This window comes from Hylobates moloch, unplaced genomic scaffold, assembly GCF_009828535.3.
Source record: "Hylobates moloch isolate HMO894 unplaced genomic scaffold, HMol_V3 SCAFFOLD_9, whole genome shotgun sequence".
Taxonomy (NCBI): domain Eukaryota; kingdom Metazoa; phylum Chordata; class Mammalia; order Primates; family Hylobatidae; genus Hylobates; species Hylobates moloch.
The window spans coordinates 9,646,284-9,669,351 of NW_026652284.1; the positions used below are offsets into that span (position 1 = coordinate 9,646,284).

The window sequence follows — 23,068 nt, forward strand, 5'->3', positions numbered from 1 at the left end:
AGTTGGTGATCATTCTGTGCCCTAAAATAAAGATGGCCACTAAATAAAGAGAAAGTGAATGTCTAAGACGTATTTAGTTTCTAGGGAATGTACATACCCTGCAGATAATCAGATTCTGGTTGTTGTTTGCTCTGTTTATCTGAAAGCAAGCCAGGATTTCAAGAGCAGCATCTTAAAGCAAGGAAGTTGCTTTCCTCTCAAAGGTCTGTTTGTTCCACTTTCATTTCTTGACTTAAGGGAGGAGCTGATTTCTAACACTTTAGCCTGAAGAATATCTACCAGTAGTAATACTGAATGGAAAACATCTTTATATATTACCCTGTATTGGTCAATTAACAGATGTATTTCTAATGCACCCTGTGAATAAACATTGAGAGAACACAAAGGAATTATTAATCAGTAAATATTTATTTAATATTTACCATATGTAATCATTTTTTGCATAATGTCAGCATTAAACAATGGAATTCAGGCTCATGAGTTTTCTATTCTGATAGTTCCCAAATGCATCACATTGTTAGGGTGCTGAGTATTTTCTTCAGTTAGTGCTCTAGGATACACTGGTCCTTTCTGTGCTTGCTTTTTACACACAGTTTTGGGATCTTCCCTCTTCTTATTTGCATAAGTTCCTTGGAGAGTCTCTTTAGGAGGCCTACTTTGCATTTGGCGTTTAATGAAAGCCGAAGGATCATTTTGTGACATGTGAATTGACCAGACTTCAGTAGCTTTTCCAACTCCTTAATAAATGAATCTAAATATTTTAAAAATCTGGCCAGGCGCGGTGGCTCACGCCTGTAATCCCAGCACTTTGGGAGGCCAGGGCTGGCAGATCACTTGAGGTCAGGAGTTCGAGACCAGCCTGGCCAACATAGTGAAACCCCATCTCTACTGAAAATACAAAAATTAGCAGGACGTCATGGTGGGCGCCTGTAATCCCAGCTGCTTGGGAGGCTGAGGCAGGAGAATTCCTTGAACCTAGCAGGCAGAGGTTGCAGTGAGCTGAGATCGCGCAACTGCACTCCAGCCTGGGCGATCAAGCTAGACTCAGTCTCAAATAATAATAATATAAATAAATAAATATAAAAAGTTCTTTTTTTGACATGGAGATAGGATTTATATCACATAAACTTTGCATACAGTTTTTAGTATTACCATCAATATGGGACAGGGTGATACATTTGAACTTTAAAGAGGACGTACTCTACAGAGTCAAAATGGCAGTATTTTAAAAAGAAAGAAAATGATGGCTGCTAGATTTAACTTGAGTTGAGTTCTTTTGGATTTATGTAGACTTATTTATATTTTATTTTAGAGTTTAAAGATAACTTTTGTCTCTTAAGCATGATATTAAAACAATTCTTAGAATACTTGTCATTTCCTGAGTTAGGTAATATTCATTTCATCCTTAAGCAATTTGAAGAGGAAAAGAAAAACAGCCAGAAAAAAAGTGATAGTTGTTAGTTATGTGGGAAAGAATCAAAGAGAATTTGTTTATGTTCTGTAAAATTCAGTTTATACATATTTGCAAAGCCTCTTCAGGAGTCAGACATAGCTTTTTATCTAATATTTATGAATGTCATATTTATCACTTAAAATTAGCCATTCTGATTTTTAAAACTAAAAATGAAAAGAAAAATTAATGTAGAGTCTGTATAAATTTAGCAAGCTTTTGTTGCTAAGTTATCAAATAGGTGGGAGTTATAAATGGGCTTAGTACTCATTTGTAGGTCAATAGAAATAATACAAATCAGTGGCAAGATTTTTAAATTCAGAGGCCAAATTATTATTATTATTGTGGAAAGTTACTTTTTTGTTCCTTAGAAAGTGACTATACAGGCAAATCTTTGGTTTTGTCAGGTGTGGTGATGTGTGCCTGTAGTCCCAGCTAAGGCAGGAAGATCACTTGAGCGCAAGTGTTTGAGACCAGTTTGGGTCCCTGTCTCAAAAAACAAAGCAAACAAAGAAACAAACAAAAACAACAAACTTTGGTCTAAGAGGCAAGGTACTATTTATCAGTTTCAAACAAACAAACTCCTCTAGAGATAGTTTTGGTAACCACAGTGAATAAAAGATTGACTGTTAGTAACTATTTTCATTTATTAGACTGCCCTGAACTACTCATCTATGAGTTGAGTTTTTTTTTTTTTTTAAGTGAAAGCATGTTTATTAAGAAAGTAAAGGAATAAGCTGGGTGCGGTGGCTCACCCCTGTAATCCCAGCACTTTGGGAGGCCGAGGTGGGCGGATCACCTGAGGTCAGGGGTTCAAGACCAGCCGGGCCAACATGGTGAAACCCCATCTCTACCCAAAATGCAAAAATTAGGTAAGCGTGGTGGCAGGTGCCTGTAGTCCCATCTACTCGGGAGGCTGAGGCAGGAGAATCACTTGAACCCGAGAGGTGGAGGTTGCAGTGAGCTGAGATCGGGCACTCCAGCCTGGGTGACAGAGCAAGATTCTGTCTCAAAAAAAAAAAGAAAGAAAAGAAAAGAAAAGAAAGAAAGAAAGTAAAGCAATAAAGAATGGCTACTTCATAGGCAGAGCAGCTGAGTATTTTCTTTTCCCAGCAACTTTTATCTCCCGAATAGAAATTCTTTCTAATCCCACTTATTATTTGGAATTCTAAATCTAACATTGCTTTCATAGAGATCCATGTTATCAAGATTTGCTTGTATTAGTTAAGAGCTATTGGTTATTATCTAAACAGCCCTTGAAATTACACTGTTGTGAAATCAGGCTGCTGTTTTAGGGCTAAGTAAGGTTTTCTGAAAAAGAGGTAATGGTGCAAAGACAGCTGGAAAGACAGAGTTAAAGATAACCTTTTAAAGTGGATCAATTTTGTGTAACCAGAGTATATAATCTTTGTGTTTTATGTGTTTATTGGAAGAGTTGTCACTTAAAGTGATATTCCTCAAATAGCTAAAAATGTCCTGGGTTTTCTAGATAGAAAATATCTCTAAGTTGTACTTATTAAAATGTGACTTGGGGAATTTTAAATTATATTCAGTGGAAGTATATTTGCCCAGCTTAATTTTTGTTCGGGTAATTTATTTCTCAAAATTCTGGAGGTGAGGTCTTTATTGATTTGTGTGTGTGAAAAACAAGACAAAACACACCCACTATGAGGATCCTTTAAAAAAAAAAAAAAGCTTTCTTGTTATCCAGATAACACACTTTAATTGTACAATGGAAATGGATAAATTTAACATGACAAAAAATAGCAAATCCTCTGCTCATGGAAAGATGATTTTCAAACCCTCTTGTCTTACAGAAGAAAACATTTGGTTGATTAAGAACTGACATGGTCTGCTCATAGGGATTCTTAGCATTTTTAACATCATCCCTGTTTGACTGCTTCTTTTTCTACATTCTCATCTTCTAACTTTTTTCTAGGGCTGCTCCTTTTAGTAAAGCTAAACAAAACCTGGCGTCCTACAGCCTTACTAACCTTTGTTAATCCGCCTGCTCGTCACATCTTTGTATGGCATCTGTGCTCACTCATGGGGGAAAGAGATTCTGGAAGAAGCAACAGCAATAACCAAGGCAAATGTGGGGAAGTGTCTGCATGGGTTGTTAGCATGATGTGTGGGGCCTAGGTTTTACTTCATTTTCTTCAGATAGTGAGGTCGTTAAGTCACACATTTGAATTTTGTATGACCATAGGGTGACAAACTCATCCCTGTTGTCAATTCTCCTAAGAAATTTGGTGGCAAATTTCATCACTTAAGCCAGAAAGTGGAAATTTGGATTAGGGACACCAAATAAGCAAATCTTTATATTAATAGAAATGTACATAGGCGTATGTCTTAATAGACTTCCACATTATTGAGGGGTTTTTTTGTTTTGTTTTGTTTTTTAGTTTTTTTTGGTTTTATTTTTAAATTTGGTTAAGGCTTTTTTGCTTGCTTTTTCTTCGATTTAATTTTCCTTTTTTACATTTTAATTTTGGTTATTTTGGGGCCATTTTTTGATTTTGTTTTTCCAAAGGACGCGGATTCTGATAGCGGGGACGATTCTGACAAGAGGTCGTGTGAAGAGAGCTGGAAACTGATTACTTCTCTGAGAGAAAAGCTACCTCCCAGCAAGTTGCAAACCATTGTTAAAAAATGTGGCCTCCCCAGCAGTGGGAAGAAACGTGAACCAATTAAAATGTATCAGATACCCCAAAGAAGGCGCTTGAGTAAAGATTCCAAGTGGGTCACCATCTCAGATCTTAAAATTCAGGCTGTCAAAGAGATTTGCTATGAGGTTGCTCTCAACGACTTCAGGCACAGTCGGCAGGAGATTGAAGCCCTGGCCATTGTCAAGATGAAGGAGCTTTGTGCCATGTATGGCAAGAAAGACCCCAATGAGCGGGACTCCTGGAGGGCAGTGGCCAGGGACGTCTGGGATACTGTCGGTGTTGGGGATGAGAAGATCGAAGACGTCATGGCCACTGGGAAAGGCAGCACTGATGTAGATGACCTCAAGGTTCATATAGACAAGCTGGAAGATATTTTGCAAGAAGTCAAAAAGCAAAATAATATGAAAGACGAGGAGATAAAAGTCTTAAGAAATAAAATGCTCAAAATGGAAAAAGTCTTGCCACTGATCGGATCTCAGGAACAGAAAAGCCCAGGAAGCCACAAAGCAAAGGAGCCTGTTGGTGCTGGTGTTAGTAGCACCTCTGAGAATAATGTAAGTAAAGGAGACAATGGAGAACTTGCAAAAGAAGAACGTGTTTCCCAGCTGATGAATGGGGATCCAGCTTTTAGACGTGGACGTCTGCGTTGGATGAGGCAAGAGCAAATTCGGTTTAAGAACTTGCAACAGCAGGAGATAACGAAGCAGCTTCGTCGGCAGAATGTACCTCATAGGTTCATCCCTCCTGAGAACCGGAAGCCCCGCTTCCCCTTTAAGAGCAACCCTAAACACAGAAACTCTTGGAGTCCTGGGACACATATCATCATAACAGAAGATGAGGTTATAGAGCTTAGGATTCCAAAAGACGATGAAGCAAAGAAAGGGAATAAAGAAGAGAGCCAAGAAAAAGGGGGTAAAGGAGCTTTTAAGGATCCCCAGTTTCCATGGGGCTCTCAAGGAATGAGAAGTCAAGATCACATCCAAGTTAGCAAGCAGCACATTAATAATCAGCAACAGCCACCTCAACTACGTTGGAGAAGCAATTCTCTCAATAATGGCCAGCCGAAAAGTACGCGCTGCCAGGCATCTGCCTCTGCGGAGTCATTAAACTCCCACAGTGGTCACCCCACTGCTGATGTACAGACTTTCCAGGCAAAGCGCCATATTCATCAACACCGTCAGTCTTACTATAATTATAACACTGGAGGTCAGTTAGAGGGCAGTGCAGCTACTTCCTATCAGAAGCAGACTGACAAACCCAGCCACTGTAGCCAGTTTGTGACACCTCCGCGGATGAGGAGACAGTTCTCAGCACCCAATCTCAAAGCTGGTCGAGAAACCACAGTATAAATCAGTTACTGGACAAACTTGAAATCATGGTGGAAGAAACAGACAGTGTTAGCTCATGATTTGATTTGGTTCTACCTTTGGCCTTGAGTTCTTATTATTTACATTATAAATATTAACTGGTTTTATATTGTTAAAACACTGGTAAAAGTTTCAACACCTCCTTTTTGCTTGTATGCCATAAATGGGCAGTTTCTGGAATTTTGGATAAAGCATCAAAACTCCTTTTTCTGAAACGTTCCTCCTTTTTTAGTGCCTAGATAATTAATATACTTACTTACACAGACTTGTCCCATCTTGATGTAAGTTTGTTATGTTTTTATAATGCCTATAAATTAATCTGACATCCAGAAAGACCTGCCTCTTAGTTTATGCAGAAATTCAAGAGGAGAATTTGATAAGCAGAATTAAATGTCTGTTATTCTTCATAAATGTTAGAAATTGGTTTAAAAATAATAACATGCAACTGGGTGGGCACAGCTTTGGATTTCTCATCCACGTCTGTTCCCTTCTTTAAATATAATTAGAATTTTCGTAAGCCAAAACTAAAGGTCTTCAAACATATCTTGCAATACATAGCTTTGCATCTTCCACAGAACTTCCACGTCTTCTTTTATTCTGTATTTTACAAAAAACTCATATAATGGTTTTTTTCTTTTGAATGTATCAGAATATGTATGAAATTTGTCATATCAGAATCTATAAATTGGCACTGTGTCTGGGATTCTGTTTGTGGTTTGCATTTTGAAGTTCAGTGTGTCATTTGACACACATGCACACAAAGTGAACTATTCACCAAAACCATGCCAACAGAAATACCAACAAAAAACTTGTATAGCTTGTAAGGAGGTTATTTGGCTTGAGAGGGAAGAAGTGGGACAGACATGGGGACAAAGCTACAGCATATGGCTCTGTGGTGCTGCTTTTTTCCAATAGTTGATGAAATAGTGAAATAAAAGTTAACTTTGGTTGGGCTTGGAATAAAGGAGATGATACATAATAAACTACTCTTTGGTTAGCAGTAGTAATGCTTGTAGACACTCAAACAAGGAAGGCGAAGTCCTGATGATCATTTATTGTATCAATACCTCATTTTATTTGGTTGTGGTCTCAGTTTGCCTCACTGGAGAATCCACTAAGAAAGATGGATTTTAATGGGAAGAAAAGAATTATTTTCTACATCGTTCCTCATCTCTTGAGTTTGTCAAAAACTTTTCTAAGAGGCAGTGTGAAGAGCCAGAGATGTCTGAAATTGCCTGACTTCATGTTCTGGAAGATTGCTAAGTCACATGAAATCATCTGTCAAACACTTGTCTTCCAAATGGTGTGAAAAACTACAGCCAAGATAGCAGTTAGCATTCAAGGAAGCCTTAAAGATTGTGATTATGTTTTTTTTTTTTCCTTTGCGTGTGGGCACTCTGCTTTATTAGAACACATATTTTTAATCATAGTATTTTTTCTTTGCCTCTAAGAAAATACTTTCTTAATGCACAGAAAGTTGCTTCCAGTTAATATTTTTTCCCCTTAAAAAGAGAAGCTTTGAGAGATATTTTTGCTTTCATAGCTAGAACAGTTGAAGTCTTCAACTGAGGTTTTATAGCAGATTAGACATGGGTAAATGATGTCTGTAATGGGTTGACTTACTGAGATGACAATCTCCTGTGCCATTTGGTTTGAATGTACTTGATAGGCTGCTTCAAATCAGTCACTTCAATGCATTTTGTGTAAACCCAGTTGTCCTTTTTTATTCCTCTTTAGACATAAATGTGCGAACTATTCCTTTCTAGACACAATTTATTTTCTAAGATTAAAAATAATAATTGCTAGGTTTGGTGGCACATGCCTACAGCCCCAGCTACTCGGGAGGCTGAAGCAGGAGGATCCCTAGAGCCCAGGAGTTCTGGCCTGTGGTACACTATGCCAGTTGGGTGTAAGTTTGGCATCAATATGGTGATATCCCTGAAGCGGGAAACCACAAACTTGCCTAAGGAGGGGTGAACCCAGCCCAGGTTGGAAATGGAGCAGGCCAGAACTCCCAGGCTGATCGGTAATGGGATCTTGCCTATGAATAGCCAATGCACTGCAGCCAGGGCAACAGAGTGAGAACCTGTCTTTAAAAAAAAAAAAAGGTAATATTTATTATATTATTCAGGTTTCAACTCGGTAGCAAAATGGACTCTCATTTCCCTAACTTGAGATAACATAGGGTAGGTCCATATATTTTCATTCTTACAGTGGTCTTTTCATGGGAGTGAATGAGTTACTCTCCACTGGTGATTAGGTAACACTGTAGAATGAAGAGTTGTATAATATATTCATTTACAGCTGTGGATTGTGGTACGGACTATGTCCACAGTGATATTCCAAAGAATTGGGTTTATATTTGTGCTTCATCTGTTAATCCCAGGTGTCCTCATGTTGCTGAAATATTTAGATAGCTAAAATATCCCTTAATTTCACACATGACCAGGAAGAAATTAACCAAGGTTTTATTGACTGCTGTGTATGTCCCATGATGCATTTCTGAGCAAATGCTTATCCTAGAGAATAACTCTGTATGAATAAAATTGCTTAATTGAATCTCTTACTAAATAAGTAACTAGTGCCATGCTTTTGTGAGCTCTTGGTATGGTCCATATTACTTTGTATTTTGTTTTTGTTGTTGTTGTTTTGTGACAGTCTTGCTCCGTCGCCCAGGCTGGAGCGCAGTGGCACAATCTCAGCTCACTGCAACCTCTGCCTCCCGGGTTCAAGCAATTCTCCTATCTCAGCCTCCTGGGTAGCTGGGACTACAGGTGCATGCCACCACGCCTGGCTAACTTTTGTATTTTTAGTAGAGACGGGGTTTCACCATGTTGGTCAGGCTGGTCTCGAACTCCTAACCTCAGGTGATCCACCTGCCTTGGCCTCCCAAAGTGCTGAGATTACAGGCGTGAGCCACCGCGCCTGGCCTGTTTGTTTTTTTAATGTAATTTTTCTCTAAGCTTAAATACCACAAGGCCAAAGAGAAATGGTCATAATTTAAACTATTATTACATTGTTGAGGTATCCCTAGCTATTATTATAGCAAAGTGGGAAAAAAGTGTTTATTCTATTGAAGTTATGTGATGATCCGACATTAATGGGAAATAGAGGAGTCCTAATTAATTGGTATAATTTCACAAAGCAGAATGGTATTCCTTGGAGAGTTAAAGACATTCTCTTTAGTAAGTGTAAACCAAAGGGCATTTTCTTTATTCCTGCTTCTAATTCCTTCTAGCCCAGTGAATTATTTCTCTTTTCACCGGTAATGTGATGAATGGGAATTGTTTATTACATTGAAGTGACTTGAAGTGACCTTTTGTGCTTTAGGTGCAAGTTGACACTGAAAAAAACAAAACACTGAATTTGTCACACCTATGTCTGCATTAAAGGCTGTTTTACTACCAGAAGTTACATAGACTTCCTGCAGTCAGCTTCTGTGCCCCAGTGCCTTACTGGTCCTTTGTAGATTCGCCTTAATGATTTGTACAAATGACTGGGAGGAGGGGATGCTGCCTGTATCCTGGTGAACCTTAATGAAGGGACCGTCTTAGGCACAGTGCAGAACAAGCATTTGTTCTGTACTGTTAGAGCCAAAATTGTGATGAGCAATACTGATAATTGTCCAGTTTATGTCATCTTTCCCAGATTTTAAAATCTGTTCTAGATATTCTTAGCTTGAACCACTTTTGATTGTGAAATGTATTAGGTGTTGTCCCATTATTACTGTAAAATGAAGTTTTGAATCTTCTTGTTAATAAACTGTGGATTTCCCCCCTCAATTTCTTAAACAACAACAAAAAATGCTTGAAGATTGTCTTTGAGTGTAAGATCTGCCTTTTCAGAAAGGGAGTGTTAGTTTGTAATGTTAAAAAATAAAGACCTCATTCAATAAAAGTTGAAGTCATCTTTTAAGAGTCTGATTTCTCTCTATGTGGGAAGAGGGAAAAGGAAAGCCAAGGTAATGCTAACTAAACCTGGTTTTGACTTTTATTTATTGCTTTTTCATCTGAAGATGGTTGTAAACTAAATCTTCTTTTTAATATTTCTATGTGAACTTGATTAGTTTTAAAGCTTTTGCTTTAGCTACCCTTTTCTGTTTAACAAAATTCTATCTTAAATGAGATCTTTCAGCCCTATTTTATGACACATTTCACTTACATAAAATCTTTTCTTACAAAAGAGGAACAAGGATGTTACTTTCTGATTTGAGTTTAGTTGAACCATGTTTTCAGTTTTTTCTCTACATACTCTTGGTTTGAAGTTCTTTAAAATGAAATGATTTATTTCCCTTTATATGGGCAGAAACTAAATTTCTAAAAAGTTTTGAGTGACTCTGCAGCTTTTCTTTCTCCTTTAACCTCTGCTTTTCTTCACCCAGAGTATCGGTGGTACACTAGAGAGGAAACAAGACAAAGCAGAATATTTTTCTGGAATGGACCACTAGTCTCATTGAAAATTTTGACCTGACATTATTTTTTAATGTTTAAAAACAACATAATCATGCATCATGGGATAGAATACAAAATCCACATGAGTTTTTAATATGAAATCTGGAACTTTAGAGAAGTGTTATGCCTGAATCGGTCTGCTTTCGGCCTCATACCCTTTTCCTTCAGGTACTTTGTATTCCTCTGCTGTCGGAGAAACTGATGGAAAAGTTGCAATGTCCCTACCATTTATAGGGTGACACAGAAGATTACAGTGTGATATATGTAGTGACACTGTGCTGATGAGACTTGTGGCCACACAGTGCTGCTGGTGGTGAGGAGCGAAGTTAAGTGTTGTCAACAACTGGGGTGTCATCTTGGGTGTGGATATTTTCCTTCCGGCTATTGCTTGCTAATTATAATCTGCCATTAGGAGCCAAGCTTCTAATGTCTAAAACAGCCTAACCGGAAAACTCAGAATGGTGATATTGATTTTACTTTAAATATCACCTTCTCAGAGGTGCCTGAATTGTACCACCATCATCTCTCATCGAGAGTACTGCAATACCCTAGCTTGTCTCTTTGCTTCTATTCTTGACCCCTATAATCCATTGTCCACATAGTCACCAACATCATCTTTTAAAAACATAAATCATATCTTGTCAGTGTCCTCAGGGGCTTTCCATTGCATGAAAGAATCTTAGTCTTACTTTAGTCTCCAAGGATTTACGTGTTTTGGCTGCTTACCTATCACTCTTAACACTGTCACTCTCACACCACAGGCACTCTGCCCTTTTGTTCCTTGTATATGCCAAGTTTCTTCCCACCTCTGGGCTCTTGCACTTCTCAAGCCTGGAGCCCATTTCCATCATGCTTACCTCCCCTTCCAAACTTGAGCTCCTCAGCTCTTTCTGCCCAGCCTACCACAAGTTGACTCACTGTTTTAATAATGATGGCCTGTAATTATCTTTTCTTTGTACTTGCTTGGTTCTTCCATGAGAATGTAAACTCACCTAGAATAAATGCCGTATCTGTCTTATTCACTTCACCAGTCATATAAATCCATAACCTGGAAGAATGGTTCTTAAACTTTAATGTCAGTTAGAATTTTGGGGTCTTATGAGAACACAGACTATTGGGCCCACCTCCAGAGTTTCTGATTCGCTAGGTCTGGGGCGAAACCTGATAAATTTGCATATCCGATAAATTCCCAGGTGATACTGATGCTGCTGGTCCAGTAAACAACTTTGATAACCAGTGATCTGGAATGGGGGCTTGGTAAGCATTTTCTATAAAACGCTAGATAGTAAATATTTTAGACTTAGTGGACCATGTGGTCTTTTTTGTGAAACTATTCAACTCTATTATTGTAGTAGGAAAGCAGCCATAGACAATATGGAAATGAACAAGGGTGGCCGTGTTCCAGTCAAACTATGTTTACAGAAACAGGCAGTGGGCTGGAGATCTAGAAGATAGCTACTTCTGATAAATATTTATCTAAAAGATCAGTATGTGACTGTGTATGTGATCCAGAAGACAGATATATGCCAGTTGCTGGGATAAGTGGTAAGTGACAAATGCGTGATCCCTGGCCTCATAAAGTTCTCAGAGTTATGGAGGGAGACAGCTGTAATAACCACACCAGTAGTGAGTCAGTACATTTGTGACAAGTACCATGATGGAAAAATAGAAGGTGCTCTGAAAGGGTTTAACGGGTGCCTTTGGGAATGAAAGGTGGCCTCTCATTGCTGTTAGCTGACAATGTTTTTGTTTCACTGAGGAAAAAAAGCAGTCAGAAGAAACTTTGTTTTCTTCCTTTGTCTAGTTTTGCCTGCATCATCCATCCATACCTGTACTGGGCTTTCCCTCCTGTTAGTGGATAAACTATCCTTGATCCTCTCCTAGCCCAGCCCTTGCTCCCTGCATTCCATGCCCTCTCAAGAACTTGTTGAACATTTACCCCCTTCTCTTTTACATCATCAGTTTCTCTCCTGGATTATTCCTGCCAGCATGCAAACGTGTCACCAGTTGCAAAAGTTTTCTGTACTTATTATGTCCCACTTGCCCACCTCCCATTCTTTTTTTTTTTTTTTTTTTGAGATAGAGTCTCATTCTGTCACCCCAGGCTGGAGTACAGTGGCACAATCTCAGCTCACTGCAACCTCCACCTTCTGGGTTCAAGTGATTCTCCTGCCTCCTGAGTAGCTGGGACTACAGGTGAACGCCACCACACCCAGCTAATTTTTGTATTTTTAGTAGAGACGGACGGGGTCTCACCATGTTGGCTAGGCTGGTCTTGAACTCCTGACCTCAAGTGATCCACCTGTCTCAGCCTCCCAAAGTGCTGGGATTACAGGTGTGAGCCACCGCTCCTGGCCCCATTTTTTCTTTTCATTATTTCCTATCCTCATTCTTGCTGGAACTCATCTAGTCAGACTCTTGTTCTCCCCTCACCACCAAAGCTGCTCTTATCAGGGTCATGAAAGCTCTTCTTGATGACAGATTCAGTGCATTTTCTCAGTCCTCATCTTCCTGAATGTCTCTGGCATTTGACACAGTTGCCTACTCTTCATGGGACACTTTCTTCTCTTAGCTTCTTCTTTTCCTTGAACCTTTCTAGCTGCTCCATCATGGTCTCTGGACACAGACCGTGGCTATTTCTATATGTTTCTCTGTTCCCCCTTCCATTTTTGTACTGATGATGAAGATAATGATAACTCGTATATTGAGCATGTATTACATGTATTAATACACATAAACCTTTTACATGTATTGACTCATTGAGTCCTCACAACACCCCTCTTCTGTGAGGTAGGTATTGCTTATTTCCTTTTCACATACTTTCCCAGTGTAACAGGCTACTCAGCGGGAGGGCCAGAGCCAGTCCCAGGGAGTCATTGTGTCTGCAAACCTCTGCCCCGCCTCGCCTTCTGCTGACTCTCAGGTGTCCTCTCTCTCCAGCCTGGGCCCCTACCCTGAGCTCTAGATGTTGACATACAACTACTACCTGACATCCAGATCACTGGCAGGCACCTTACATTTAAACCATTTGAACTGGAGCAGCTAGCTCAGGCCAGAAATCCAAGTTATCTTTAGTTTCTCTTTTTCTTCACATCTCATGATCAGATCATGAGTAGATCCTGTTTGCTCTCCCTGTAAAACATATCCTGACTCCATCTCTTTTCACCACCTTTGCTGCTAATACCCTGGTCCAAACCACCATGGTGCTGGACAGTGCTGTGACAGCCTCATGACCATTCTTCTTATTTCCATAGTTCCTCCTAAGTTCCACAGACAATAATGTTTTTAAAACATATCCCAGCTCTAAACCACCCAGCAGTTTCTATTAGAATAATATCCCCAGACCTTACCATGGTCTATAAGGCCACCATACCTCATTTGCTACCTGATTACATCTGATGCATCTCCTACCCGTCTCCCTACTCTGCCATTCCATCCACACAAGTTTTCTTGCTTTTCCTGAAATATGTGGTGCCCCTTGCCATTTCAGGACCTTGGCACTTGCTGTTACTATTACTTTGAGTAGAATAACCCCCGCCAAAGACCTCTGCGTGCTTGCTTAACCCTTCCCAGACCACTCAGTCTAGAAGTCTGTCTCCCATTCTTCTCCCTGGTAGTCTCTAACCCTACCTTTATCTTTCTTCATACTAGTACTCTCCACTAAAATCCGTCTATATTTTGTTTGCTCTTTATCATCTCTGTCTCCGTTGTCAATGGAACCCTTGTCTTATTGACCACTAGCATTTGGCACATAGTAGGAGCACAAAAGGTATTTGCTGAATGGATGGATGGATAATGGTTTAAAAATCATGCTCTGGATTGCCTGGGCTCAAGTCCCATTTTTAGCATTTGCTTAACCTCTTCCTTTCTCTTTAACATGAGGCTAACTATATAGTACCATCTTTATTTTTTTTGTTGTTTCGTTTTTTGTTTTTTTTTTATTGAGACAGAGGCTTGCTCTGTCACCTAGGCTGGAGTGTGTAGCACGATCTTGGCTCACTGCAACCTCTGCCGCCCCGGTTCAAGCGATTCTTGTGGCTCAGCCTCCCAAGTAGCTGAGACTACAGGCACACGCCACCACGCCCTGCTTATTTTTTTGTATTTTTAGTAGAGATGAATTTTGCCATGTTGACCAGACTGATTTCGAACTCCTGACCTCAGGTGATCCGCCCACCTCGGCCTCCCAAAGTTCTGGGATTACAGGCATGAGCCACCACGCCTAGCCTAGTACCATCTTTATAAGGTTATTGAGAAGATTGTAATAATTCATGTTTAACATTAAGAACACTTCCTAATACAAAATAAGCTTAAAAACCAGGGTAGATAGGTAGGAGAGAACATTCTAGTAGAGAGAACAGCCAGTGCTGTGCCTTTATAAATATGGGGCATATTTTGAACTAGTTAGGATTTTTTTTTTTTTTTTTGAAATGGAGTCTCGCTCTGTCAGCCAGGCTGGAGTGCAGTGGCGCAATCTCAGCTCACTGCAAGCTCCGCTTCCTGGGTTCACACCATTCTCCTGCCTCAGGCTCCCGAGTAGCTGGGACTACAGGTGCCCACCACCACACCCGGCTAATTTTTTGTATTTTTAGTAGAGATGGGGTTTCACCGTGTTAGCCAGGATGGTCTTGATCTCCTGACCTCATGATCCGCCCGCCTTGGCCTCCCAAAGTGCTGAGATTACAGGTGTGAGCCACCGCGCTTGGCCATTAGGATTTCTTATAAACATAAATGTCTACTGAAAAAATTATTATTATTATTATTATTATTGAGACAGAATTTCATTCTTGTTGCCCAGGCTGGAGTGCAGTGGCGAGATCTCGGCTCACAGCAACCTCTGCCTCCTGGGTTCAAGCAATTCTCCTGCCTCAGCCTCCCGAGTAGCTGGGATTACAGGCGTGTGCCACGACGCCCAGCTAATTTTTGTATTATTAGTAGAGATGGGGTTTCACCAGTCAGCCAGGCTGGTCTCGAACTCCTAACTCACCCGCCTCGGCCTCCCAAAGTGCCGGGATTACAGGCATGAGCCACCGTGTCCAGCCAAAATATATTATTTTTTAATGTGCCTTCCATAATTAGTTTTTGTCACAAAATGAACAGAACAATAGTATGTGAATCTCATTAATTAGCCGTTTGTTGTGGGAAATGGTGATGATATTTGGAGAGGGGGCCAATTCAATAGATGATGTTGATATTTTAACTATCAATTGTGGTCAAAATGCAGTTAAAGTTTTTTGTTTGTTTGTTTTTGTTGTTGTTGTTTTTGAGATGGGGTCTCACTGTGTCCTCCAGGCTGGAGTGGAGTGGCACAATCTTGGCTCACTGCAACCTCCACTTCCTGGGCTCAAGTGATCCTTCCACCTTAGCCTCCTGAGTAACTGGGACTACATATGCCCTCCACTAAGTCCGGCTAATTTTTGTTTTTAGCAGAAACAGGGTCTCACCATGTTGCCCGGACTGGTCTCAAACTCCTGAGCTCAAGTGATCCACCCGCCTCTGCCTCCCAGAGTGCTGGGATTACAGGCATGTGCCACCACACCTGGCCTAGTTAAACTTTTTAGATTCATAGGGCTATGGGAAATCTTTTCATGTTAGTTTTGGTTACTAAAGCACAGCCACAGCTGTTAGGGAAGGTCATCCTCATACCTTAACTGTCAGAGTCTGAGAATTTTGTGTTCATTGGTAGTTTGACCAGCCTGTCAACTTATTCTTGAAGAAATCCTCAAGATAAAGTATTAACATTTTTTTCTACCTGATGATTTTTAGGTAAAGCAGCAGCTTTTCTCTTTTTGCTAAAATAATTCCATGTAATGTATAGTTTTCCCCCTACTCCCCAGCTTTTTGAGACATTTCAGAGACGCTGAAAAAAAAATACTATAATGAACTTTTGTATACCCATACTTATATATTTTTCCTGAATTATGTGAAAATTATAGATATCATGACAGTTTACCCCAAATACTTCCATGCTTACCTCCTAAAATCAAGAATGTTCTTTTTTTTTTTTTTTTTTTTTTAAGACAGAGTCTCGCTCTGTCGCCTAGGCTGGAGTGCAATGGCGCAATCTCTGCTCACTGCAAACTACGCCTCCCGGGTTGAAGTGATTCTCCCGCCTCAGCCTCCGAAGTAGCTGGGACTACAGGCACCTGCTATCATGCCCGGCTAATTTTGTGTTTTTGTATAGATGGGGTTTCACCATGTTGGCCAGGCTGGTCTTGAACTCCTGACCTCAGGTGATCCGCCTGCCTCGGCCTCCCAAAGTGCTGGGATTACAGGCATGAGCCACTGCACCCAGCCAGGAATATTCTCCTAATACCACTATCCCATCTGGGAAATTTAATACTGATTCCATATTGATTCAATATTATATCATGTACAGTCCATTTTCAAATTTTCTTAATTAAATCAAAAATTAGGAAAGAGTGTTTTAATCCAAGATCCAGTCAAGGTTTATATATTTCATTTGGTTGTGATTTTTTAAATCTTTCATTACACTGGTATTTTGAATTGTCTAGGCCACGTTCTGATTTGTCTGATTGTTTCCTCAGTATTAGATTCACGTTAAATCTTTTTGTTAAGAATGCTATAAAGGGGCCAGGTGCAGTGGCTCACGCCTCTAATCCCAGCACTTTGGGAGGCCAAGATGGGTGGATCACCTGAGGTCAGGAGTTCGAGACCAGCCTGGCCAACATGGTGAAACCCCCTCTCTATTAAAAATACAAAATTTAGTTGGGCATGGTGGCACACACCTGTAGTCCCAGCTATTTGGGAGGCTGAGGCAGGAGAATTGCTTGAACCTGGGAGGCAGAGGTTATAGTGAGCTGAGACTGTGCCACTGCACTCCAGCCTGGGTGACAGAGCAAAACTCCATCTCAAAAAAAAAAAAAAAGAATGCTATAAAGGGGCCAGGCACGTTGGCTCACTCTTGTAGTCCCAGCTACTTGGGAGGCTGAGGCAGGAGGATCACTTGAGCTTGAGAGGTCAAGGTTATAGTGAGCTATGATTGTACTATTGCACCCCAGCCTGGGTGACAGAGGGAGACCCTGTCTCCAAAAAAAAGGAAAAAGATTGCTCTAATGGTGATGTTGTGTACTTCCTGTTGCATCACATCAGTAGACATAAAATGTCAATTTGTCCGATTATCAATAATGTTAAAGTTTGGTAAATTTGGTTAATGTGATGTTTCCCAGCTCTCTCCATTGTAAATACATCATTTCCCTTCTTACTATTAGATATCTGGGCATGGACTTTGGATCATATGCATATTCTGTTTCCCATGCATCTTTTGCTCAATTATTTTAGCTTTTTGTTGTTTGTTGTTATTGTTGTTGTTTTTAAGATGGGGTCTCTTCCTCTGTAGCCCAGGCTGGAGTACAGTGGCACGATCTCAGCTCACTGCACCCTCCGCCTCCCAGGCTCAAATGATCCTCCTACCTCAGCCCCTCTGGTAGCTGGGACTACAGGTGTGTGCCATCACACCTGGATAATTTTTGTATTCTTTTGTAGACATGGGGTTTGGCCATGTTGCCCAGGCCAGTCTGGAATTCCTGGGCTCAAGCAGTTTGCCTGCCTCAGCCGCCCAAAGTGCTGGGATTATAGGCGTTGAGTCACTGTGCTTGGCCTATTTTAGTATTTATTATCCTTGCATGATTCAGTTATTACATCTGGGGTTGCAATATGGTGATTTTTCCAATTGCCATTTCTTCTGCATTTATTAGCCACCTTTTTTTTTTTTTTGGTTTTTGGTTTTCAGATGGGATCTTGCTGTGTTGCCCAGGCTGGAGTGGCTATTCACAGGCCTGATCATAGAGCACTGCAGCCTTCAACTCCTGGGCTCCAGGGGTCCCAGGGGCTGGGCATGGTGGCTCACACCTGTAATCCCAGCACTTTGGGAGGCCAGTAACTGCCTCAGCCTCAGCCTCTCAAGTAGCTGAAATGAACAGGTGCATGCCCCATGCCTGGTAATTAGCTAGCTTTTAAAAAATTTTTATTTAAAGAAAAGTTTCCCCTTTTTCTCTCCTTTTAGTATCACCATGGAATCGTGAATTCTTTCTATATTCAATGTACTGTGTTATTTTTCTGTTGATTTATTGGCCAGTGGGATCCTGTGTCGTTTTGAAATGGCCGCAGTGGTGTTTGAGTTCTTGCATCTTTTCTGACACAAAGTATTTCAGACTCACCTTGTACTTCCCTTGCTTCAGACCTGGAATCAGCTATTTTTTTCAAGGAGCCCTGGTTCCTTTCAGTGGCAGTGGTACTTAGAAACCAAGATCTAGGTGCTATGTATGCTTAAAAAATAACCTTTTATAAAAAAAACATTGCCTGAGGCTGGGCACAGTGGCTCACATCTATAATCCCAGCACTTTGGGAGGCCGAGGTGGGCGGATCACGAGGTCAGGAGTTCGAGACCAGCCTGGCCAACATAGTGAAACCCTGTCTCTACTAAAAATACAAAAAATTATCCAGGCATGGTGGCACGCACCTGTAGTCCCAGCTACTTGGGAGGCTAAGGCAGGAGAATCGCTTGAACCTGCGAGGCAGAGGTTGTGGTGAGCCGAGATCGTATCACTGCACTCCAACCTGGGTGACAGAGCGAGACCCCATCTCAAAAAAAAAAAATTGCCTGACATTTCGATATTGTATTACCATGTAAGAGGGCTTTCACATGTTTTTAAAATGGTTCATCTCTTGGTCCTTCCTCTAGTACTGTGTGGGTAGGCAGGTCAAATGGTAAAATCTTCATTTAAAGATGAAGAAGGTGAGGTTTAGAGAGGATTTAACTTTATCAGAATTATAAGGCTAGTAAGAACAAGTGCCAGGACCCCAAACCCAAGCCTTTTACCAGTTTAATTTTTTTTCCTTTTTTTTCATAATATGTAGTCTCCTAAAAAGTGTGTTTAGATATCTAATAGAGCTATGTAGTTGGTTCGTGGTCTTGGTCACTGCCTGCCCATCTAAAGAGAACACTTCCTTTGTGAGAGTAACTGACAAATGACCAGAACCATAGAGGATATTTGCATCCTTCTGAGCATTGCTTGGGAGCTCCTTTTGTAATGGAGTTTGCTAAATGGCTTTCAGCAGTGCTTTGTGACGCATGGAATGCTTGATGTGGGACTTGGAGAGCTCTGTTTGGAAACAGTGGATGGTCATACACCCTTTGTCTCATGACAGCCTGTAATTGGGTCACTGCTAGGGAACCAAAAGAAGCAGGGCTGGGTGCGGTGGCTCAGGCCTGTCATCCCAGCACTTTGGGAGGCCAAGGTGGGCAGATCATGAGGTCAGGAGTTCGAGATCAGCCTGGCCAACATGGTGAAACCCCGTCTCTACTAAGATATAAAAATAAGCCGGGCATGATGGTGGGCACCTGTAGTCCCAGCTACTGAGGAAGCTGAGGCAGGAGAATTGCCTGAACCCGGGAGGTGGAGGTTGCAGTGAGCCAAGATCGCGCCATTGCACTCCAGCCTGGGCAATAATAGAGTGAGACTCCATCTCAAAAAAGAAGGAGGAAACCCTGGCAGTAAATCTTAAAATGCTATGCTTATGCTGTAATTTAGTATTGCGCTGTTTGAAGGTCTCTTTCTTAACCCTACTTATTTTATTTTCACTAAAATTCAAGTTTTTCAAATTAACAACCTAAGGAAACTTTTTAGACATTTGTCCCCTATTCTCTCCCCACCATGAGAGTTTCATACCTCAGATATACTACGTATCTGTATACTGTATATATTTGTACTTCATATATTAAAAGACTAAGATTTTTTTCTTCCTCTGAGAACCATTTTTTGGCCCCTTTGGGGTGATATTACCCTTATTGAAAAATGCATGGAGTAGATGGAAAAATGAAGGATACATCTGATTTGTATTACAATAATCCTTTTTTTTTTTTTTTTGAGGAAGAGTCTCGCTCTATCTCCAGGCTGGAGTGCAGTGGCGCGATCTCTGTTCACTTCAACCTCTGCCTCCCGGGTTCAAGCGATTCTTCTGCCTCATCCTCCCAAGTAGTTGGGATTACAGGCACGTGCCACCACGGCCAGCTAATTTTTGTATTTTTAGTAGAGACAGGGTTTCTCCATGTTGGTCAGGCTGGTCTTGAACTCCCGACCTCAGGTGATCCACCCACCTCGGCCTCCCAAAGTGCTGGGATTACAGGTGTGAGCCACTGCATCCGGTCAGTAATCCATCTTATAGTTGCATATTGAAAATAAAGTGTCTTACTTGAATAAATGCAGTCTATAAATTATTTCAGTCTTAATAGCACTATGAGCTTTTGGTTACCTGAAGGCTAAACTCATCCTCCTACTGATCAAAGATAGTAATTTTTCACTCATAGGAAGCATCAAAGTCTACAATCTTAATTTTTTTTCCTTCCAAAGAGTTAGATAATTGAGATTTTTGATGATACTGGTAAATTTAATCTTTTCAATATTGTTTTTCTCTGGAATTATTGATATATAAGATATTACTTGAATATATTCTAACGCTTAAGGTATACACGCATTATTTCACCTAAAAATTCCCCCTTTCTCCTACCACTACCCCAGATAAAGAACTCTTGAGTCTTTGAGGGAGTAGAAACATAGTGCAGTGAGTTTTTTCTTTTTAACATTTACCCATTACAGACCATCTTGTGTGCTTTGTGGGTTTTTTTCCTAAACATTTCTCTGTATGTCTTTTTATTATTGTTTCCTGCCTTTGTCTCTTTTCTTTGTCCTTTGCTTTCTCTACTTCCCCCAATATTCCTTCCATTTCTCCTTCCCTGCCCTCTTATTTCTTCCCTCTCCTACATGTTATCTCCTTTCTTTTCATTCAGGACTATGAGAGTAAATTGCAGGCCTTGCAGAAGCAGGTTGAAACCCGATCCCTAGCTGCAGAAACAACTGAAGAGGAGGAAGAAGAGGAAGAAGGTGAAATCTAGAGACCGAAACTTTCCTTTGTATATCTTTTTGAAGTTATATTATCAAATTAGTCATTTATGCATAATCAAAGCTGGATTCCTCTTAGTTGGCCCTATCATTTATTGACATTTTACTGAGCCAGTTTACAGATGATTGAATAGATGTGCAGTGTTGAGAATCCAGGCCGTATTTTATGAGATGGGGATGGGAGTGATAGTGTTCTTAGACCTTCACAAGGTTTCTGAGCACATCTTCATTTAAATCCCTTAGAAAGTTTACATGCACTGTCTCTCATATTGCTGTAGATGTGACTTTTATATATCTATTACAAATATAGAGCTTAATCTTTGTTAAGACAGTCTGTTCAATTTGAAGCCATTTCTGGCAAATTTCTAATCATGTTGCTTAGTCATGTTTGCTTATCTTAGGTTTTCCAGCATTTCTTAGTTGAGTTGGGGCTTTCATTATTACTTATTGCGTTATAATGCAGTATGAACACTTATCACAATTCATTTTTCTATCTAACCTCTTGGCAATCTCAAGGCTTCAAACTAACTTTGAAGAAACTTTTACTTTATGTATTACATTTCTTATTTATTTATTTATTTACTTATTTATTTTTGAGACAGAGTTTCGCTCCTGTCACCCAGGCTGGAGTGCAATGGCGCAGTCTTAGCTCACTGCAACCTCCGCCTCTTGCCTCAGCCTCTTAAGTAGTTAGGATTACAGGGATGCGCCACCATGCCCGGCTAATTTTTTGTTTTTAGTGGAGACGGGGTTTCACCATGTTGGTCAGACTGGTCTCAAACTGCCGACCTCAGGTGATCTGCCTGCCATGGCCTCTCAAAGTTCTGGGATTATAGGCATGAGCCACTGTGCCCAGCCAATTTCTTATTTTTAAATAAGTAAGATGGTACCTTGTTTCTCTCTGTAACAGAAAAAAAAAAAAAAAATGAAGTCATACTTTGTATTTTTCTTTTTTTTTTTTTTTTTTTTTTGAGACAGAGTCTCTCCTACCCCAGGTTGGATCAGTGGTGGATCTCGGCCCACTCAACCCAACTAATTTTTTGTATTTTTAGTAGAGACGGGGTTTCACCGTGTTAGCCAGGATGGTCTCGATCTCCTGACCTCGTGATCCACCCGCCTCGGCCTCCCAAAGTGCTGGGATTACAAGCATGAGCCACCGCGCCCGGCCTTTTTTTCTTTTTTTTGAGACAGAGTCTCACTTTGTCACCCAGGCTGGAGTGCAGTGGTGCAGTCTTGGCTCACTGCAACCTCTGCTTCCTGGGTTCAGGCGATTCTCATGCCTCAGCCTCCTGAGCAGCTGGGACTACAGGTGCGTGCCACCACGCCTGGCTAATTTTTGTAATTTGTAATTTTAGTAGAGATGTGGTTTCTCCATGTTGGCCAGGCTGGCCTCAAACCCCTGACCTCAGGTGATCCGCTTACCTCTGCCTCCCAAAGTGCTGGGATTATAGACGTGAGCCACTGCGCCTAGCCAGGAGTGTTTTTTTTTTTATTGTGCCCACATGCTATACCTTTTTTTTAAAACAAGAAAAATTTATTTCTTTGTTGTACTATTTTAAATAAATACAAAAGTAGGATTTTTAAAGATTTTCTGAAATGTATATATTGCTTTCATAATATCAACAGAATTTGGTAAGTTTTACTAAAAAGAAGAAGAAACAAAAGCAGCTGAATGGAGAGAAACTGGAAAACACCTCACCTTGATAAAAGAGATAAGCTAGAAGAGAGGTGTAATTTTTATATAGTTGTAAGATTGCCATTAAATATGCATCATTCATTCTTTCAGTTCCTTGGACACAGCATGAATTTGAGTTGGCCCAATGGGCCTTCCGGAAATGGAAGTCTCATCAGTTTACTTCATTACGGGACTTACTCTGGGGCAATGCTGTGTACCTAAAGGAGGCCAATGCCATCAGTGTGGAACTGAAAAAGAAGGTATGGAGCAGGAGGACACAGGAGAGCTGGAGGCAAAGCCGAGCCTGCTGTGGGTGCATCTGGGCTCTCTCCTTGAATTAACCTTTCCTTTGGGGGAACTCAGCCACTTTGTGCTATAAAACAGCTTTATATATGTCTTTATTTAATATATGTGCCTGGAACATAGTAGGCACTAATTAAATTTTTGTTAAGTAAAATTTTTTTAAAAAACAGATGTTTTCTAGCTTATTTTACAAATAGACTATATTCCTCACAAAAACTGGAGAAACATAGTAAT

The 23,068-nt window shown here is 40.5% G+C and overlaps 1 protein-coding gene across 13 annotated transcripts in view; it reads left to right on the forward strand.

Moving 5' to 3' along the window:
• Nucleotides 1-23,068, forward strand: part of KIF1B (kinesin family member 1B) — a 170,583-nt gene that overhangs the window by 84,044 nt on the left and 63,471 nt on the right. For 12 of the 13 annotated variants that reach the window (XM_058443749.1, XM_032758878.2, XM_032758879.2 and 9 more), the window contains 2 exons: nucleotides 20,745-20,838; nucleotides 22,643-22,791. In XM_058443749.1, coding sequence (XP_058299732.1) covers nucleotides 20,745-20,838; nucleotides 22,643-22,791 — 243 coding nt within the window. Of the gene's footprint in view, nucleotides 1-3,983; nucleotides 14,686-20,744; nucleotides 20,839-22,642; nucleotides 22,792-23,068 lie in introns of those variants that run through there. The other variant, XM_032758877.2, reaches the window with a different exon arrangement.